The sequence below is a fragment of the Petromyzon marinus genome, chromosome 34 (genome assembly GCF_048934315.1).
Source record: "Petromyzon marinus isolate PM22_M1 ecotype Great Lakes invasive population chromosome 34, UKy_Petmar_22M1.pri1.0, whole genome shotgun sequence".
Taxonomy (NCBI): Eukaryota; Metazoa; Chordata; class Hyperoartia; order Petromyzontiformes; family Petromyzontidae; genus Petromyzon; species Petromyzon marinus.
The window spans coordinates 5494202-5519186 of NC_133700.1; the positions used below are offsets into that span (position 1 = coordinate 5494202).

Below are 24985 nucleotides of genomic sequence, written 5' to 3' on the forward strand. Positions count from 1 at the left end.
CAGACCATCAACAATAACCACACTCTCCAACCAGACCATCACAATAACCACATTCTCCAACCAGACCACCACAATAACCACACTCTCCAGCCAGACCATCACAATAACCACACTCTCCCACCAGACCATCACAATAACCACACTCTCCAACCACACCATCACAATAACCACACTCTCCAACCAGACCATCACAATAACCACACTCTCCAACCACACCATCACAATAACCACACTCTCCAACCAGACCATCACAATAACCAGACTCTCCATCCAGACTATCACATAAACCACACTTTCCAACCAGACCATCACAATAACCACACTCTCCAGCCAGACCATCACAATAACCACACTCTCCAACTAGACCATCACAATAACCACACTCTCCAACCAGACTATCACAATAACCACACTCTCCAACTAGACCATCACAATAACCACACTCTCCAACCAGACCATCACAATAACCACACTCTCCATCCACACCATCACAATAACCACACTCTCCATCCAGACCATCACAATAACCACACTCTCCAACCAGACCATTACAATAACCACACTCTCCAACCAGACCATCACAATAACCACACTCTCCAACCAGACCATCACAATAACCACACTCTCCATCCACACCATCACAATAACCACACTCTCCATCCACACCATCACAATAACCACACTCTCCATCCACACCATCACAATAACCACACTCTCCATCCAGACCATCACAATAACCACACTCTCCAACCAGACAATCAAGAATAACCACACTCTCCAACCAGACCATCACAATAACCACACTCTCCAACCAGAAAATCAACAATAACCACACTCTCCAACTAGACCATCACAATAACCACACTCTCCATCCAGACCATCAACAATAACCACACTCTGCAACCACACCATCACAATAACCACACTCTCCATCCAGACCATCACAATAACCACACTCTCCAGCCAGACCATCACAATAACCATACTCTCCAACCAGACCATCACAATAACCACACTCTCCAGCCAGACCATCACAATAACCACACTCTCCAACCAGACCATCACAATAACCACACTCTCCAACCAGACCATCACAATAACCACACTCTCCATCCACACCATCACAATAACCACACTCTCCATCCAGACCATCACAATAACCACACTCTCCAACCAGAGCATTACAATAACCACACTCTCCAACCAGACCATCACAATAACCACACTCTCCAACCAGACCATCACAATAACCACACTCTCCATCCACACCATCACAATAACCACACTCTCCATCCACACCATCACAATAACCACACTCTCCATCCACACCATCACAATAACCACACTCTCCATCCAGACCATCACAATAACCACACTCTCCAACCAGACAATCAAGAATAACCACACTCTCCAACCAGACCATCACAATAACCACACTCTCCAACCAGAAAATCAACAATAACCACACTCTCCAACCAGACCATCACAATAACCACACTCTCCATCCAGACCATCAACAATAACCACACTCTGCAACCACACCATCACAATAACCACACTCTCCATCCAGACCATCACAATAACCACACTCTCCAACCAGACCATCACAATAACCACACTCTCCAACCAGACAATCAACAATAACCACACTCTCCATCCACACCATCACAATAACCACACTCTCCAACCAGACCATCACAATGACCACACTCTCCAACCACACCATCACAATAACCACACTCTGCAACCACACCATCACAATAACCACACTCTCCAACCAGACCATCACAATAACCACACTCTCCAACCAGACCATCACAATAACCACACTCTCCAACCAGACCATCACAATAACCACACTCTCCAACCAGACCATCACAATAACCACACTCTCCAGCCAGACCATCACAATAACCACACTCTCCAACCAGACCATCACAATAACCACACTCTCCAACCAGACCATCACAATAACCACACTCTCCAACCACACCATCACAATAACCACACTCTCCAACCACAACATCACAATAACCACACTCTCCATCCAGACCATCAACAATAACCACACTCTCCATCCAGACCATCAACAATAACCACACTCTCCAACCAGACCATCACAATAACCACACTCTCCAACCAGACCACCACAATAACCACACTCTCCAGCCAGACCATCACAATAACCACACTCTCCAACCAGACCATCACAATAACCACACTCTCCAACCACACCATCACAATAACCACACTCTCCAACCAGACCATCACAATAACCACACTCTCCAACCACACCATCACAATAACCACTCTCCAACCAGACCATCACAATAACCAGACTCTCCATCCAGACTATCACATAAACCACACTTTCCAACCAGACCATCACAATAACCACACTCTCCAGCCAGACCATCACAATAACCACACTCTCCAACTAGACCATCACAATAACCACACTCTCCAACCAGACCATCACAATAACCACACTCTCCATCCAGACCATCACAATAACCACACTCTCCAGCCAGACCATCACAATAACCACACTCTCCAAGCACACCATCACAATAACCACACTCTCCAACCAGACCATCACAATAACCACACTCTCCAGCCAGACCATCACAATAACCACACTCTCCAACCAGACCATCACAATAACCACACTCTCCAACCAGACCATCACAATAACCACACTCTCCATCCACACCATCACAATAACCACACTCTCCATCCAGACCATCACAATAACCACACTCTCCAACCAGACCATTACAATAACCACACTCTCCAACCAGACCATCACAATAACCACACTCTCCATCCACACCATCACAATAACCACACTCTCCATCCACACCATCACAATAACCACACTCTCCATCCACACCATCACAATAACCACACTCTCCATCCAGACCATCACAATAACCACACTCTCCAACCAGACAATCAAGAATAACCACACTCTCCAACCAGACAATCAACAATAACCACACTCTCCAGCCAGACCATCACAATAACCACACTCTCCAACCAGACCATCACAATAACCACACTCTCCATCCACACCATCACAATAACCACACTCTCCATCCAGACCATCACAATAACCACACTCTCTAACCAGACCATTACAATAACCACACTCTCCAACCAGACCATCACAATAACCACACTCTCCATCCACACCATCACAATAACCACACTCTCCATCCACACCATCACAATAACCACACTCTCCATCCACACCATCACAATAACCACACTCTCCACCCAGACCATCACAATAACCACACTCTCCAACCAGACAATCAAGAATAACCACACTCTCCAACCAGACCATCACAATAACCACACTCTCCAACCAGACAATCAACAATAACCACACTCTCCAACCAGACCATCACAATAACCACACTCTCCATCCAGACCATCAACAATAACCACACTCTGCAACCACACCATCACAATAACCACACTCTCCATCCAGACCATCACAATAACCACACTCTCCAACCAGACCATCACAATAACCACACTCTCCAACCAGACAATCAACAATAACCACACTCTCCATCCACACCATCACAATAACCACACTCTCCAACCAGACCATCACAATGACCACACTCTCCAACCACACCATCACAATAACCACACTCTGCAACCACACCATCACAATAACCACACTCTCCAACCAGACCATCACAATAACCACACTCTCCAACCAGACCATCACAATAACCACACTCTCCAACCAGACCATCACAATAACCACACTCTCCAACCAGACCATCACAATAACCACACTCTCCAGCCAGACCATCACAATAACCACACTCTCCAAACAGACCATCACAATAACCACACTCTCCAACCAGACCATCACAATAACCACACTCTCCAACCACACCATCACAATAACCACACTCTCCAACAACAACATCACAATAACCACACTCTCCATCCAGACCATCAACAATAACCACACTCTCCATCCAGACCATCACAATAACCACACTCTCCAACCAGACCACCACAATAACCACACTCTCCAACCACAACATCACAATAACCACACTCTCCATCCAGACCATCAACAATAACCACACTCTCCATCCAGACCATCACAATAACCACACTCTCCAACCAGACCATCACAATAACCACACTCTCCAACCAGACCATCACAATAACCACACTCTCCAACCAGACCATCACAATAACCACACTCTCCATCCAGACCACCACAATAACCACACTCTCCAACCAGACCATCACAATAACCACATTCTCCAACCAGACCATCACAATAACCACACTCTCCAACCAGACCATCACAATAACCAAACTCTCCATCCACACCATCACAATAACCACACTCTCCAACCAGACCATCACAATAACCACACTCTCCAACCAGACCATCACAATAACCACACTCTCCAACCAGACCATCACAATAACCACACTCTCCATCCACACCATCACAATAACCACACTCTCCAACCAGACCATCACAATAACCACACTCTCCAACCAGACCATCACAATAACCACACTCTCCAACCAGACCATCACAATAACCACACTCTCCATCCACACCATCACAATAACCACACTCTCCATCCAGACCATCACAATAACCACACTCTCCAACCAGACCATTACAATAACCACACTCTCCAACCAGACCATCACAATAACCACACTCTCCATCCACACCATCACAATAACCACACTCTCCATCCACACCATCACAATAACCACACTCTCCATCCACACCATCACAATAACCACACTCTCCATCCAGACCATCACAATAACCACACTCTCCAACCAGACAATCAAGAATAACCACACTCTCCAACCAGACAATCAACAATAACCACACTCTCCAGCCAGACCATCACAATAACCACACTCTCCAACCAGACCATCACAATAACCACACTCTCCATCCACACCATCACAATAACCACACTCTCCATCCAGACCATCACAATAACCACACTCTCTAACCAGACCATTACAATAACCACACTCTCCAACCAGACCATCACAATAACCACACTCTCCATCCACACCATCACAATAACCACACTCTCCATCCACACCATCACAATAACCACACTCTCCATCCACACCATCACAATAACCACACTCTCCACCCAGACCATCACAATAACCACACTCTCCAACCAGACAATCAAGAATAACCACACTCTCCAACCAGACCATCACAATAACCACACTCTCCAACCAGACAATCAACAATAACCACACTCTCCAACCAGACCATCACAATAACCACACTCTCCATCCAGACCATCAACAATAACCACACTCTGCAACCACACCATCACAATAACCACACTCTCCATCCAGACCATCACAATAACCACACTCTCCAACCAGACCATCACAATAACCACACTCTCCAACCAGACAATCAACAATAACCACACTCTCCATCCACACCATCACAATAACCACACTCTCCAACCAGACCATCACAATGACCACACTCTCCAACCACACCATCACAATAACCACACTCTGCAACCACACCATCACAATAACCACACTCTCCAACCAGACCATCACAATAACCACACTCTCCAACCAGACCATCACAATAACCACACTCTCCAACCAGACCATCACAATAACCACACTCTCCAACCAGACCATCACAATAACCACACTCTCCAGCCAGACCATCACAATAACCACACTCTCCAAACAGACCATCACAATAACCACACTCTCCAACCAGACCATCACAATAACCACACTCTCCAACCACACCATCACAATAACCACACTCTCCAACAACAACATCACAATAACCACACTCTCCATCCAGACCATCAACAATAACCACACTCTCCATCCAGACCATCACAATAACCACACTCTCCAACCAGACCACCACAATAACCACACTCTCCAACCACAACATCACAATAACCACACTCTCCATCCAGACCATCAACAATAACCACACTCTCCATCCAGACCATCACAATAACCACACTCTCCAACCAGACCATCACAATAACCACACTCTCCAACCAGACCATCACAATAACCACACTCTCCAACCAGACCATCACAATAACCACACTCTCCATCCAGACCACCACAATAACCACACTCTCCAACCAGACCATCACAATAACCACATTCTCCAACCAGACCATCACAATAACCACACTCTCCAACCAGACCATCACAATAACCAAACTCTCCATCCACACCATCACAATAACCACACTCTCCAACCAGACCATCACAATAACCACACTCTCCAACCAGACCATCACAATAACCACACTCTCCAACCAGACCATCACAATAACCACACTCTCCATCCACACCATCACAATAACCACACTCTCCAACCAGACCATCACAATAACCACACTCTCCAACCAGACCATCACAATAACCACACTCTCCAACCAGACCATCACAATAACCACACTCTCCATCCACACCATCACAATAACCACACTCTCCAACCAGACCATCACAATAACCACACTCTCCAACCAGACCATCACAATAACCACACTCTCCAACCAGACCATCACAATAACCACACTCTCCAACCACACCATCACAATAACCACACTCTCCAACCACACCATCACAATAACCACACTCTCCAACCAGACCATCACAATAACCACACTCTCCATCCAAACCATCACAATAACCACACTCTCCAACCAGACCATCACAATAACCACACTCTCCATCCAGACCATCACAATAACCACACTCTCCAACCAGACCATCACAATAACCACACTCTCCATCCACACCATCACAATAACCACACGCTCCAACCAGACCATCACAATAACCACACTCTCCAACCAGACCATCACAATAACCACACTCTCCAACCAGACCATCACAATAACCACACTCTCCATCCACACCATCACAATAACCACACTCTCCAACCAGACCATCACAATAACCACACTCTCCAACCAGACCATCACAATAACCACACTCTCCAACCACCATCACAATAACCACACTCTCCAACCACACCATCACAATAACCACACTCTCCAACCACACCATCACAATAACCACACTCTCCATCCAGACCATCACAATAACCACACTCTCCAGCCAGACCATTACAATAACCACACTCTCCAACCAGACCATCACAATAACCACACTCTCCAGCCAGACCATCACAATAACCACACTCTCCAACCAGACATCACAATAACCACACTCTCCAACCAGACCATCACAATAACCACACTCTCCATCCACACCATCACAATAACCACACTCTCCATCCAGACCATCACAATAACCACACTCTCCAACCAGACCATTACAATAACCACACTCTCCAACCAGACCATCACAATAACCACACTCTCCAACCAGACCATCACAATAACCACACTCTCCATCCACACCATCACAATAACCACACTCTCCATCCACACCATCACAATAACCACACTCTCCATCCACACCATCACAATAACCACACTCTCCATCCAGACCATCACAATAACCACACTCTCCAACCAGACAATCAAGAATAACCACACTCTCCAACCAGACCATCACAATAACCACACTCTCCAACCAGAAAATCAACAATAACCACACTCTCCAACCAGACCATCACAATAACCACACTCTCCATCCAGACCATCAACAATAACCACACTCTGCAACCACACCATCACAATAACCACACTCTCCAACCAGACCATCACAATAACCACACTCTCCAGCCAGACCATCACAATAACCACACTCTCCAACCAGACCATCACAATAACCACACTCTCCAACCAGACCATCACAATAACCACACTCTCCAACCACACCATCACAATAACCACACTCTCCAACCACAACATCACAATAACCACACTCTCCATCCAGACCATCAACAATAACCACACTCTCCATCCAGACCATCAACAATAACCACACTCTCCAACCAGACCATCACAATAACCACACTCTCCAACCAGACCACCACAATAACCACACTCTCCAGCCAGACCATCACAATAACCACACTCTCCAACCAGACCATCACAATAACCACACTCTCCAACCACACCATCACAATAACCACACTCTCCAACCAGACCATCACAATAACCACACTCTCCAACCACACCATCACAATAACCACACTCTCCAACCAGACCATCACAATAACCAGACTCTCCATCCAGACTATCACATAAACCACACTTTCCAACCAGACCATCACAATAACCACACTCTCCAGCCAGACCATCACAATAACCACACTCTCCAACTAGACCATCACAATAACCACACTCTCCAACCAGACCATCACAATAACCACACTCTCCATCCAGACCATCACAATAACCACACTCTCCAGCCAGACCATCACAATAACCACACTCTCCAACCACACCATCACAATAACCACACTCTCCAACCAGACCATCACAATAACCACACTCTCCAGCCAGACCATCACAATAACCACACTCTCCAACCAGACCATCACAATAACCACACTCTCCAACCAGACCATCACAATAACCACACTCTCCATCCACACCATCACAATAACCACACTCTCCATCCAGACCATCACAATAACCACACTCTCCAACCAGACCATTACAATAACCACACTCTCCAACCAGACCATCACAATAACCACACTCTCCATCCACACCATCACAATAACCACACTCTCCATCCACACCATCACAATAACCACACTCTCCATCCACACCATCACAATAACCACACTCTCCATCCAGACCATCACAATAACCACACTCTCCAACCAGACAATCAAGAATAACCACACTCTCCAACCAGACAATCAACAATAACCACACTCTCCAGCCAGACCATCACAATAACCACACTCTCCAACCAGACCATCACAATAACCACACTCTCCATCCACACCATCACAATAACCACACTCTCCATCCAGACCATCACAATAACCACACTCTCTAACCAGACCATTACAATAACCACACTTTCCAACCAGACCATCACAATAACCACACTCTCCATCCACACCATCACAATAACCACACTCTCCATCCACACCATCACAATAACCACACTCTCCATCCACACCATCACAATAACCACACTCTCCACCCAGACCATCACAATAACCACACTCTCCAACCAGACAATCAAGAATAACCACACTCTCCAACCAGACCATCACAATAACCACACTCTCCAACCAGACAATCAACAATAACCACACTCTCCAACCAGACCATCACAATAACCACACTCTCCATCCAGACCATCAACAATAACCACACTCTGCAACCACACCATCACAATAACCACACTCTCCATCCAGACCATCACAATAACCACACTCTCCAACCAGACCATCACAATAACCACACTCTCCAACCAGACAATCAACAATAACCACACTCTCCATCCACACCATCACAATAACCACACTCTCCAACCAGACCATCACAATGACCACACTCTCCAACCACACCATCACAATAACCACACTCTGCAACCACACCATCACAATAACCACACTCTCCAACCAGACCATCACAATAACCACACTCTCCAACCAGACCATCACAATAACCACACTCTCCAACCAGACCATCACAATAACCACACTCTCCAACCAGACCATCACAATAACCACACTCTCCAGCCAGACCATCACAATAACCACACTCTCCAAACAGACCATCACAATAACCACACTCTCCAACCAGACCATCACAATAACCACACTCTCCAACCACACCATCACAATAACCACACTCTCCAACCACAACATCACAATAACCACACTCTCCATCCAGACCATCAACAATAACCACACTCTCCATCCAGACCATCACAATAACCACACTCTCCAACCAGACCACCACAATAACCACACTCTCCAACCACAACATCACAATAACCACACTCTCCATCCAGACCATCAACAATAACCACACTCTCCATCCAGACCATCACAATAACCACACTCTCCAACCAGACCATTACAATAACCACACTCTCCAACCAGACCATCACAATAACCACACTCTCCAACCAGACCATCACAATAACCACACTCTCCATCCACACCATCACAATAACCACACTCTCCATCCACACCATCACAATAACCACACTCTCCATCCACACCATCACAATAACCACACTCTCCATCCAGACCATCACAATAACCACACTCTCCAACCAGACAATCAAGAATAACCACACTCTCCAACCAGACCATCACAATAACCACACTCTCCAACCAGAAAATCAACAATAACCACACTCTCCAACCAGACCATCACAATAACCACACTCTCCATCCAGACCATCAACAATAACCACACTCTGCAACCACACCATCACAATAACCACACTCTCCAACCAGACCATCACAATAACCACACTCTCCAGCCAGACCATCACAATAACCACACTCTCCAACCAGACCATCACAATAACCACACTCTCCAACCAGACCATCACAATAACCACACTCTCCAACCACACCATCACAATAACCACACTCTCCAACCACAACATCACAATAACCACACTCTCCATCCAGACCATCAACAATAACCACACTCTCCATCCAGACCATCAACAATAACCACACTCTCCAACCAGACCATCACAATAACCACACTCTCCAACCAGACCACCACAATAACCACACTCTCCAGCCAGACCATCACAATAACCACACTCTCCAACCAGACCATCACAATAACCACACTCTCCAACCACACCATCACAATAACCACACTCTCCAACCAGACCATCACAATAACCACACTCTCCAACCACACCATCACAATAACCACACTCTCCAACCAGACCATCACAATAACCAGACTCTCCATCCAGACTATCACATAAACCACACTTTCCAACCAGACCATCACAATAACCACACTCTCCAGCCAGACCATCACAATAACCACACTCTCCAACTTGACCATCACAATAACCACACTCTCCAACCAGACCATCACAATAACCACACTCTCCATCCAGACCATCACAATAACCACACTCTCCAGCCAGACCATCACAATAACCACACTCTCCAACCACACCATCACAATAACCACACTCTCCAACCAGACCATCACAATAACCACACTCTCCAGCCAGACCATCACAATAACCACACTCTCCAACCAGACCATCACAATAACCACACTCTCCAACCAGACCATCACAATAACCACACTCTCCATCCACACCATCACAATAACCACACTCTCCATCCAGACCATCACAATAACCACACTCTCCAACCAGACCATTACAATAACCACACTCTCCAACCAGACCATCACAATAACCACACTCTCCATCCACACCATCACAATAACCACACTCTCCATCCACACCATCACAATAACCACACTCTCCATCCACACCATCACAATAACCACACTCTCCATCCAGACCATCACAATAACCACACTCTCCAACCAGACAATCAAGAATAACCACACTCTCCAACCAGACAATCAACAATAACCACACTCTCCAGCCAGACCATCACAATAACCACACTCTCCAACCAGACCATCACAATAACCACACTCTCCATCCACACCATCACAATAACCACACTCTCCATCCAGACCATCACAATAACCACACTCTCTAACCAGACCATTACAATAACCACACTTTCCAACCAGACCATCACAATAACCACACTCTCCATCCACACCATCACAATAACCACACTCTCCATCCACACCATCACAATAACCACACTCTCCATCCACACCATCACAATAACCACACTCTCCACCCAGACCATCACAATAACCACACTCTCCAACCAGACAATCAAGAATAACCACACTCTCCAACCAGACCATCACAATAACCACACTCTCCAACCAGACAATCAACAATAACCACACTCTCCAACCAGACCATCACAATAACCACACTCTCCATCCAGACCATCAACAATAACCACACTCTGCAACCACACCATCACAATAACCACACTCTCCATCCAGACCATCACAATAACCACACTCTCCAACCAGACCATCACAATAACCACACTCTCCAACCAGACAATCAACAATAACCACACTCTCCATCCACACCATCACAATAACCACACTCTCCAACCAGACCATCACAATGACCACACTCTCCAACCACACCATCACAATAATCACACTCTGCAACCACACCATCACAATAACCACACTCTCCAACCAGACCATCACAATAACCACACTCTCCAACCAGACCATCACAATAACCACACTCTCCAACCAGACCATCACAATAACCACACTCTCCAACCAGACCATCACAATAACCACACTCTCCAGCCAGACCATCACAATAACCACACTCTCCAAACAGACCATCACAATAACCACACTCTCCAACCAGACCATCACAATAACCACACTCTCCAACCACACCATCACAATAACCACACTCTCCAACCACAACATCACAATAACCACACTCTCCATCCAGACCATCAACAATAACCACACTCTCCATCCAGACCATCACAATAACCACACTCTCCAACCAGACCACCACAATAACCACACTCTCCAACCACAACATCACAATAACCACACTCTCCATCCAGACCATCAACAATAACCACACTCTCCATCCAGACCATCACAATAACCACACTCTCCAACCAGACCATCACAATAACCACACTCTCCAACCAGACCATCACAATAACCACACTCTCCAACCAGACCATCACAATAACCACACTCTCCATCCAGACCACCACAATAACCACACTCTCCAACCAGACCATCACAATAACCACACTCTCCAACCAGACCATCACAATAACCACACTCTCCAACCAGACCATCACAATAACCAAACTCTCCATCCACACCATCACAATAACCACACTCTCCAACCAGACCATCACAATAACCACACTCTCCAACCAGACCATCACAATAACCACACTCTCCAACCAGACCATCACAATAACCACACTCTCCATCCACACCATCACAATAACCACACTCTCCAACCAGACCATCACAATAACCACACTCTCCAACCAGACCATCACAATAACCACACTCTCCAACCAGACCATCACAATAACCACACTCTCCATCCACACCATCACAATAACCACACTCTCCAACCAGACCATCACAATAACCACACTCTCCAACCAGACCATCACAATAACCACACTCTCCAACCAGACCATCACAATAACCACACTCTCCAACCACACCATCACAATAACCACACTCTCCAACCACACCATCACAATAACCACACTCTCCAACCAGACCATCACAATAACCACACTCTCCATCCAAACCATCACAATAACCACACTCTCCAACCAGACCATCACAATAACCACACTCTCCATCCAGACCATCACAATAACCACACTCTCCAACCAGACCATCACAATAACCACACTCTCCATCCACACCATCACAATAACCACACGCTCCAACCAGACCATCACAATAACCACACTCTCCAACCAGACCATCACAATAACCACACTCTCCAACCAGACCATCACAATAACCACACTCTCCATCCACACCATCACAATAACCACACTCTCCAACCAGACCATCACAATAACCACACTCTCCAACCAGACCATCACAATAACCACACTCTCCAACCACCATCACAATAACCACACTCTCCAACCACACCATCACAATAACCACACTCTCCAACCACACCATCACAATAACCACACTCTCCAACCACACCATCACAATAACCACACTCTCCAACCACACCATCACAATAACCACACTCTCCAACCAGACCATCACAATAACCACACTCTCCAACCAGACCATCACAATAACCACACTCTCCAACCACACCATCAACAATAACCACACTCTCCAACCAGACCATCGCAATAACCACACTCTCCAACCAGACCATCACAATAACCACACTCTCCATCCAGACCACCACAATAACCACACTCTCCAACCAGACCATCACAATAACCACACGCTCCAACCAGACCATCACAATAACCACACTCTCCAACCAGACCATCACAATAACCACACTCTCCAACCAGACCATCACAATAACCACACTCTCCATCCACACCATCACAATAACCACACTCTCCAACCAGACCATCACAATAACCACACTCTCCAACCAGACCATCACAATAACCACACTCTCCAACCACCATCACAATAACCACACTCTCCAACCACACCATCACAATAACCACACTCTCCAACCACACCATCACAATAACCACACTCTCCAACCACACCATCACAATAACCACACTCTCCAACCACACCATCACAATAACCACACTCTCCAACCACACCATCACAATAACCACACTCTCCAACCAGACCATCACAATAACCACACTCTCCAACCAGACCATCACAATAACCACACTCTCCAACCACACCATCAACAATAACCACACTCTCCAACCAGACCATCGCAATAACCACACTCTCCAACCAGACCATCACAATAACCACACTCTCCATCCAGACCATCACAATAACCACACTCTCCAACCAGACCATCACAATAACCACACTCTCCAGCCAGACCATCACAATAACCACATTCTCCATCCAGACCATCACAATAACCACACTCTCCAACCAGACCATCACAATAACCACACTCTCCAACCAGACCATCACAATAACCACACTCTCTAACCACACAATCACAATAACCACACTCTCCAACCACACCATCACAATAACCACACTCTCCAACCAGATCATCACAATAACCACACTCTCCAACCAGACCATCACAATAACAACACTCTCCAACCAGACCATCAGAATAACCACACTCTCCATCCACACCATCACAATAACCACACTCTCCAACCACACCATCACAATAACCACATTCTCCATCCACACCATCACAATAACCACACTCTCCAACCAGACCATCACATTAACCACACTCTCCAACCAGACCATCACAATAACCACACACTCCATCCACACCATCACAATAACCACACTCTCCATCCACACCATCACAATAACCACACTCTCCATCCAGACCATCACAATAACCACACTCTCCATCCAGACTATCACAATAACCACACTCTCCAACCACACCATCACAATAACCACACTCTCCAACCAGACCATCACAATAACCACACTCTCCATCCACACCATCACAATAACCACACTCTCCAACCACACCATCACAATAACCACATTCTCCATCCACACCATCACAATAACCACACTCTCCAACCAGACCATCACAATAACCACACTCTCCAACCAGACCATCACAATAACCACACACTCCATCCACACCATCACAATAACCACACTCTCCAACCAGACCATCACAATAACCACACACTCCATCCACACCATCACAATAACCACACTCTCCGACCAGACCATCACAATAACCACACTCTCCATCCACACCATCACAATAACCACACTCTCCATCCAGACCATCACAATAACCACACTCTCCATCCAGACCATCACAATAACCACACTCTCCAACCACACCATCACAATAACCACACTCTCCAACCAGACCATCACAATAACCACACTCTCCATCCACACCATCACAATAACCACACTCTCCAACCACACCATCACAATAACCACATTCTCCATCCACACCATCACAATAACCACTCTCCAACCAGACCATCACAATAACCACACTCTCCAACCAGACCATCACAATAACCACACACTCCATCCACACCATCACAATAACCACACTCTCCAACCAGACCATCACAATAACCACACTCTCCATCCACACCATCACAATAACCACACTCTCCAACCAGACCATCACAATAACCACACTCTCCATCCACACCATCACAATAACCACACTCTCCAACCACACCATCACAATAACCACACTCTCCAACCAGACCATCACAATAACCACACTCTCCATCCACACCATCACAATAACCACACTCCATCCAGACCATCACAATAACCACACTCTCCAACCACACCATCACAATAACCACACTCTCCATCCACACCATCACAATAACCACACTCTCCATCCACACCATCACAATAACCACACTCTCCATCCACACCATCACAATAACCACACTCTCCAACCACACCATCACAATAACCACATTCTCCATCCACACCATCACAATAACCACACTCTCCAACCAGACCATCACAATAACCACACTCTCCAACCAGACCATCACAATAACCACACACTCCATCCACACCATCACAATAACCACACTCTCCAACCAGACCATCACAATAACCACACACTCCATCCACACCATCACAATAACCACACTCTCCGACCAGACCATCACAATAACCACACTCTCCATCCACACCATCACAATAACCACACTCTCCATCCAGACCATCACAATAACCACACTCTCCATCCAGACCATCACAATAACCACACTCTCCAACCACACCATCACAATAACCACACTCTCCAACCAGACCATCACAATAACCACACTCTCCATCCACACCATCACAATAACCACACTCTCCAACCACACCATCACAATAACCACATTCTCCATCCACACCATCACAATAACCACACTCTCCAACCAGACCATCACAATAACCACACTCTCCAACCAGACCATCACAATAACCACACACTCCATCCACACCATCACAATAACCACACTCTCCAACCAGACCATCACAATAACCACACTCTCCATCCACACCATCACAATAACCACACTCTCCAACCAGACCATCACAATAACCACACTCTCCAACCACACCATCACAATAACCACACTCTCCATCCACACCATCACAATAACCACACTCTCCAACCAGACCATCACAATAACCACACTCTCCAACCACACCATCACAATAACCACACTCTCCATCCACACCATCACAATAACCACACTCTCCAACCAGACCATCACAATAACCACACTCTCCAACCACACCATCACAATAACCACACTCTCCATCCACACCATCACAATAACCACACTCTCCAACCAGACGATCACAATAACCACACTCTCCAACCACACCATCACAATAACCACACTCTCCATCCACACCATCACAATAACCACACTCTCCAACCAGACCATCACAATAACCACACTCTCCAACCAGACCATCACAATAACCACACTCTCCAACTAGACCATCACAATAACCACACTCTCCATCCAGACCATCACAATAACCACACTCTCCAACCAGACCATCACAATAACCACACTCTCCAACCAGACCATCACAATAACCACACTCTCCAACCAGACCATCACAATAACCACACTCTCCAACCAGACCATCACAATAACCACACTCTCCATCCAGACCATCACAATAACCACACTCTCCATCCAGACCATCACAATAACCACACTCTCCATCCAGACCATCACAATAACCACACTCTCCAACCACACCATCACAATAACCACACTCTCCATCCACACCATCACAATAACCACACTCTCCAACCAGACCATCACAATAACCACACTCTCCATCCACACCATCACAATAACCACACTCTCCAACCACACCATCACAATAACCACATTCTCCATCCACACCATCACAATAACCACACTCTCCAACCAGACCATCACAATAACCACACTCTCCAACCAGACCATCACAATAACCACACACTCCATCCACACCATCACAATAACCACACTCTCCAACCAGACCATCACAATAACCACACTCTCCATCCACACCATCACAATAACCACACTCTCCAACCAGACCATCACAATAACCACACTCTCCAACCACACCATCACAATAACCACACTCTCCATCCACACCATCACAATAACCACACTCTCCAACCAGACCATCACAATAACCACACTCTCCAACCACACCATCACAATAACCACACTCTCCATCCACACCATCACAATAACTACACTCTCCAACCAGACCATCACAATAACCACACTCTCCAACCACACCATCACAATAACCACACTCTCCATCCACACCATCACAATAACCACACTCTCCAACCAGACGATCACAATAACCACACTCTCCAACCACACCATCACAATAACCACACTCTCCATCCACACCATCACAATAACCACACTCTCCAACCAGACCATCACAATAACCACACTCTCCAACCAGACCATCACAATAACCACACTCTCCAACTAGACCATCACAATAACCACACTCTCCATCCAGACCATCACAATAACCACACTCTCCAACCAGACCATCACAATAACCACACTCTCCAACCAGACCATCACAATAACCACACTCTCCAACCAGACCATCACAATAACCACACTCTCCAACCAGACCATCACAATAACCACACTCTCCATCCAGACCATCACAATAACCACACTCTCCATCCAGACCATCACAATAACCACACTCTCCATCCAGACCATCACAATAACCACACTCTCCAACCACACCATCACAATAACCACACTCTCCATCCACACCATCACAATAACCACACTCTCCAACCAGACCATCACAATAACCACACTCTCCAACCAGACCACACTCCCACTCTCACTGCAACCCCAACCCTGCTCTCCGTGGTTGCCAGCAGCGCCCTCTCGCGCCAGCCACCCGCAACACTGCATGGCCACGCCCTCTCGCGCCAGCCAACCGTAACACGGCACGGCCCCGCCCTCTCGCGCCAGCCAACCGCAACTCTTCAGGGCCCCGCGTCGCGCGCTGTCACAGGGGCCAGCAGTGACGGGTCCCAGCCCAGCCACCGTGGACCCCTCCCCCCCACTCCCAGAAGTGTGTCGAGCGGTTTTAACGAGGGACCCACCCCACCCCAACCATCGACATCAATCAAACCACATTTAGTACATCTTTATTTATTTATTTCTGGTAAACATTCAATAAGATACTAATTTTCAGGATCTCATACACGCGCGCACGCACACACACGCAGGCATGCACATACAGTGTCACCCTGGCAACCGTGTCACCATGGTTACTGGTCCATAGCAACCACACACAGGCATACTCACATAGATACACAGCGTTACTCTAGCAACCATGTCACCATCATCATTTTCATGACAACAACACACACAGACATACTCGCATAGATACACACACAGCGTTACTCGAGCAACCGTGTCACCATTGTTACTGGTCCATAGCAACCACACACACAGGCATACTCGCATAGATACACACAGCGTTACTCTAGCAACCATATCACCATCATCATCGTCATGACAACAACACACACAGACATACATACATAGATACACACAAACAGCGTCACTCAAGCATCCAAGTCACCATCATCATCGTCATGACAACAACACACAAACAATGTCACTCAAGCATCAATGTCACCATCATAATATTCATAACAACCACACAAGTGTTGCATCATAGCCATAGCAACTACACCACTGTAGACACAGACATATAATCACGTAGGTATTTTATTCAAGCCGCATAAGCCGTGAAGCTCTCTATGCACTTTTAAATCTAAATTGAATTGTTATATTTAGAGCTACTATTTGTGTGTGTTTAGTTTGTTGTCCGATTAGCACGGTTTGCTACGCACGGTGTGAAAAGACGTTGAACATACACACGTGCATGGTGCATTGCGATTGAACGAGTCGACGAATCCTGCAGGGAAGTTGGGCAGCCCTCGCCTCGAAGCAGATTGCCTGTGCCCTTGGTTTGTGTGCGCTGCAGTTGCCACAGTAGGGGGCAGAGGTGGTGCATCGGACAGTCATCTCAGTCAGTCGACCCGTGGCACCTGGGTCCGCCCCGTGACCTCTGGGTCTGCCCCGTGACCTCTGGGTCTGCCCCGTGATCTCCTACCAACCTGCGGGCGTTTGACACTTCAGGTGGCTTCAACGTGCACATAGCCTGGCACAAGCGGCCGTGGGGACGTCACCGCCACTTAGTGGCGAATGGCTGTTGTTGTTGTTGTTGTTATTGTTGTGCGCTGTAGGGGGCGCTGCGGCACCGCTGCACGAGAGGGTAACATTCGCTGGAGCTGAGAGACGTCTTTATGAATGCCCTGCAGTGGGGTTTCCTGCCACCTGACGACATGGGAGATTGGTGCCAGAATGACGTGCGCACGACTTGGGCATTCTGTATTGGCAGAAGACGGAAGTGGAAACAAATGACGAAATATGTAGTGGACACCTACGAGCTGTCTGCCCCCATGGATCGAGGTCATGATGATGCCACCTGTCCCGGTTTGACCCGGAGAATCCGATCTTTGGGGCCGTCCATAAATGACGTCACGCACCTAGGGGGGGGGGGAGGGGGTCAGACATTTGTGACATTGTGTGACGAGTGGGAGTTGGGTGAGAAATGTGACATCACATAAAAATGCGCAACTTTAAATAAATATAGACAACACGTGCTACTTAATTAATATGACTTTTTAATAAATGTTTTCTCCTGCAACATCAGAGTGCAGCGCCACATTAAATACGCACTACAATGAGAATAGTTTAAAGCGATTTGAAGCATGTTTTATTTTCAAAATGGAAATATGGTTTTGGGGGGGGGGGCAGAGCTTTACGACGTCATATTTGGGGGGGGTCCAAAATCGTCCAAAATCGCGTGACGTCATTTATGGACGGCCCCTTTGGCCATCTGCGTTCGGGTTGAAGGGAATTTATTTCTCCCTAAATCTGGTACCGGTATTGTTGTCGACCATTATTGCGACTAGTATACTGCACAGTTCTGATAGACCTAGGCCGACGGATAAATGCGTCTGGGTTTGGTCGACAGTGGAAAAGGTGGCAACCTCAGCCCTGCACATTTGTTGCATTCTGTACTAAGCCCCTGCAGATGTAAGTAAGCCCATGTGGGATGGGGATCGGACTCGTTTCCATGACTCGTGTTGTGGTTTAGAGCTCTGTGTTCGGAGTATGGAGAGGGCCAAAATTTGGACAACGGGTTAGTACTCAGCTAGGGTTACACTTGGGGTCAAATTAGGGGTCCATTAAACAGGGGACAATTAAACAGACATGAGCATTGTGTAATTTTTGAAGCGGAGGATAAATTTGACTCTTGTTGTATCTTGCACACAAAGGCAGAGATGCTACTACAGCCATCCAAGCTGTTTGGTCAAGTGCTGTCTGTGAGTGCCTATGAAAGCCAGAATGGGCGCATGAGTGAGTTGTGTGGGCAGCACCATGCCTGGGCCATCTTTGTCTTTCCAGTGTTGATTTTTACATGCCAGGTATTCATTTAAGGCTGAGTCGACCTAGGGGAGGCCCAGAATCGGTTAAGATGTCAATCGTCACGGAGGTTGGCTGTAGCTGAGAATCGAACCCAGGAGACTGAGTTCAAAGCGAAGTGCACTAACGGCTACACCACTGCTCCCCGCTTTATCTTACAAACGCACACACGGATGCATACATACAGAGGGTTGCAAGTGTCTTTTGATATTCTAATACCAAATTCGGGATTGGAGCCAGAAAACTGGCATGCTCTAATCTGAGCTAGGCTGCAAAGTGCAGTGCTTTTCGGTTTGTTTGATATACACATTACGACAAGGCTGTAATTATAATATATATTGGGGGACACACATCCCCCCCAATATTCAAATATGGACAAAATGTCACCCCCCCCAATATATTGCTATAAAATAGATTTCTGTTTATATGATTGTGGTTATGGTTGTACTTTATAAATCCCTAATCTCTGCCATTACATACAATGAAACAAGAGAAGGTAAAAAAAGAATAAAAAAACAGAGCAACGTAATGCAATACACTATTAGACATTGTAAAAAAAAAATAAAAAAATCAATCCCATCGTTTTCAAATTTAGATTTTTTTTCTGGGGGGGGGGGAACCCTCAAACCCCCTGGAATATTTGGTCCCCCCCCAATGTTGACTCCATGGCTACGGCCTTGCATTACGAGGATAACGCACGAGAAACGAAGCGCACCCAACCCATTGCCATCGGGGTGTGGGAGGGGGGGTGTGGTTACCGCGAGTATTGCGGTGGTTCAGTCCAGTGGGATCCAGTGTTTGTGAAGACCCCCCAAGCATGCCGTTCCAGGCAGCCTGTTGGTTCTGAAGTTTCGTAATGGCCATGTCGGAGCACTGCACGCAACCAGGTGTGTGACTGCGTCAGGGAGCATGGTTGTGCATTCAAATCCCAGCTGTGAGAATGCTCGGCCCATCATCCCTCTGAGACCAATACAATTACTACTAATTTGTGGAAGTCAACAGTGTTTCGCCTATTGATAGTCCCGACCCCTTAGGAGGAATGTGGAATTTGCACCGCTGGCGTAAGGACTTCAACAAAGGTGAGCGTCACCCAATGTTTGCTCGCTCGTTGAAATGCCTCGTCTTTGTTAAAAAATAATCCTTAAAATTTGGTGGCACGTTTTGCGTTGGCAAATGAAGTGAGACGATATATGGGATGGGATGTTGCAGTAGTTGCGTGTTAACGGGTTGCCGCACTGAACTTGCAATCCAGAGATCGCCTGTCCGTATCTCCCGGCACGGCGGTTGTACCGACGGGGCGAGTGTCTCGAATCCTGCCACACGCTGTCCATCCAGCGATATGAATGGGCACAGCACCGTTAATCGAATGGCAGGTCAAATGTGGTGGGGTAAAGTGTGAGTACGATCACCTCTTCCAAGACGATGTGGAACAGTAGGACAAAATGTACCCTCACATATCGGGTGCTCTTTGTTCTGTATCGTCGCCTATGTCATATCCAGTCTTTAAACCCCACATCGGCACGCGGTTTTTCTCTTTTTCTCTGGGTTCGCTGAATTAACTTCTATTTGTCGTCTTGGTGTTTCCTCCTCTTGTGCTATGTAATATTTATACATTTTTTTGTGATGCGAGGTGCCTTGAGTACTTAGTAGAAATGCGCTTTTAAAAATATGTCATGTATTTTTATTATTGTATTAGTATATTCAAATCTGAAATGGACATTCCCGAATTGGAAAACTCAGCCTTAAATCAGAGCTTGGTGTGGTGTTGGAGTGGCCATGAACATAAGCAAATAAACATCAGGCTTCCGACAATCGCATGACTGCTGATCACCCCACCACCACCTTCGACCTTAACACGTGTACCATACACATGTACAGGCCTTTGTCAATCCACTGCCAGATGAGGGCCTTCCCCACGCCGTGTTGGTTATTTTTTACTCTACTTCACCATGCTAGTCAGTGTGGGTTGGTTAAGTCGTGGAGCATAGATATGGGGGCATAGAAGTACAGTCCTACAATGGATTTGTGCTGCACTGCCGTCTGCTGCGTCCAGTGTAGCAGCACATCCTCAAAGCTGTCTATGGCAACATGGCATTCTGGTTGCCCATTCAAGCCCAATCCTGGCTTAAGCCTGCTTAGCTTTTTAGATACGACTAGATCTATGTCATTTGGAAACAATTACACGTATGCCACACAGGCTTTTCGTTGTTTGTTTGGGAGGTGCTGGAGGCTGGGTAGGCGCTGTGCGACTGTGCGGTCCTCCTTGGTTGAACAGCAGGACGGAGGACCCTTTCCTACGTTGACTCGGCCTCAAATGTCTCTTTGTGCCACCCAGCGTCCGGACCGACGTCGCCCCTGTCCCGCCCGCCCTTGGCGCGGCCGTTCGAGTCGGCCGAGCTGGAGATGGAGCGTGCGGCCTCGCGTCGACACTCGCACAGCTGCATCCCCGAGCCACCGCCACCGACGCTGGTGCCCCATTCGTACCGGCGGAGACCGTCGGCACCGGCCAACCGCGAAACGTGGGACGGCTTCCCCCGCTCACCGGTAACGCAACACACCGCACGCGCGGACACGCGCACGCTCGCCACCTCTCGCGAGCACATGGGCACAAAGACAAAGATCGCCACCCCCCCCCCCCCCCCACAAGGAGCCTTCACAGACTTGAAACGAAGCTTTTTATCTTACCAGGTAAGGCCCACTCAGCTCTATAGCTCATTTTCAGAAGCGACCTGGCCACAAATGATAGTTCGACGAAGTGGCTATTCATTTGGAAATGTATAGCAACCAACTACTCTAAACTCATGATTCTAAATGTGGAGGGACAAACCGGAGGACCCGGAAAAAAATCCACGCGGACACGGGGAGAGAATTTAACACGCAAACCCCAAATATACAGCAGGATATACAGCAGGCATCTGGGTCGGGATCGAACCCACGACCTCCTGCATACCAGGCGAGGTAGTTAACCTCTCCTAGCCACCGTGGTGCCCTTTTGGGGCAAGCATCTATGAAGGCTGGCACAGCACACGAGAGGGGTGGGTGGCCACCACCACGCCATTGCCACTGTCTATGGAGTGCACGGTTTGCTGCTTGTTGTGGAGAGAGGTACGCGGTTTTAACCTGGCAGGCAACCCTGGTTTAGCGATACTGTGTATTGTGTGTGTGTGGTGCAACATTGTGGCACTCACAATGCCAACTTTGTATTAAGGCCACATTGAGGCTGTGGCCATGTTGTGAATGTGTGGCCCCAGTATACGTTGGGCAATCGCTGGGCCAACGTCGATCGGCCAACGTTGGGCCGACGAGCAACATTTCTGTTGACCCATGATGTACACACAATGAATGTAATGGTCATTAGCCTAACTTCCTCCATTTCATATACTTACTCAACAAAGGCCGACTTCCTGTGCACTGAAATGTCGTGGATTATCAGGGGGGAATGTGTGTGGGGGGGGGGGTGTCAGAGGTAGAGGGGGGTAGGCGACAAATCGTTATATGCATACTAACGGCCAATGCATTGACCAACGTTGGCCCAACGTTGGTCAACGTTGGCCCAACGTTGGCCCAACGTTTGCATGTTCACTGGGTGATTATTTCGCAGCACATTGCTCACAGTTACTTATCGCCTAAGGGGGGAGGGTGGATCATCGTTGTACG

General features: G+C 47.2%; 1 protein-coding gene across 5 annotated transcripts in view; it reads left to right on the top strand.

Moving 5' to 3' along the window:
- The window catches only part of LOC116948620 (5'-AMP-activated protein kinase subunit gamma-2-like), a 164512-nt gene that overhangs the window by 65809 nt on the left and 73718 nt on the right, over positions 1 to 24985 (top strand). For 4 of the 5 annotated variants that reach the window (XR_012945922.1, XM_032965474.2, XM_076071650.1 and 1 more), the window contains one exon: positions 23664 to 23872. Coding sequence is in view for 4 of the 5 variants with exons in the window: in XM_032965474.2 (XP_032821365.2) it covers positions 23664 to 23872 (209 nt within the window). In the remaining variant the exon portion in view is untranslated. Of the gene's footprint in view, positions 1 to 22136; positions 22408 to 23663; positions 23873 to 24985 lie in introns of those variants that run through there. The other variant, XM_032965475.2, reaches the window with a different exon arrangement.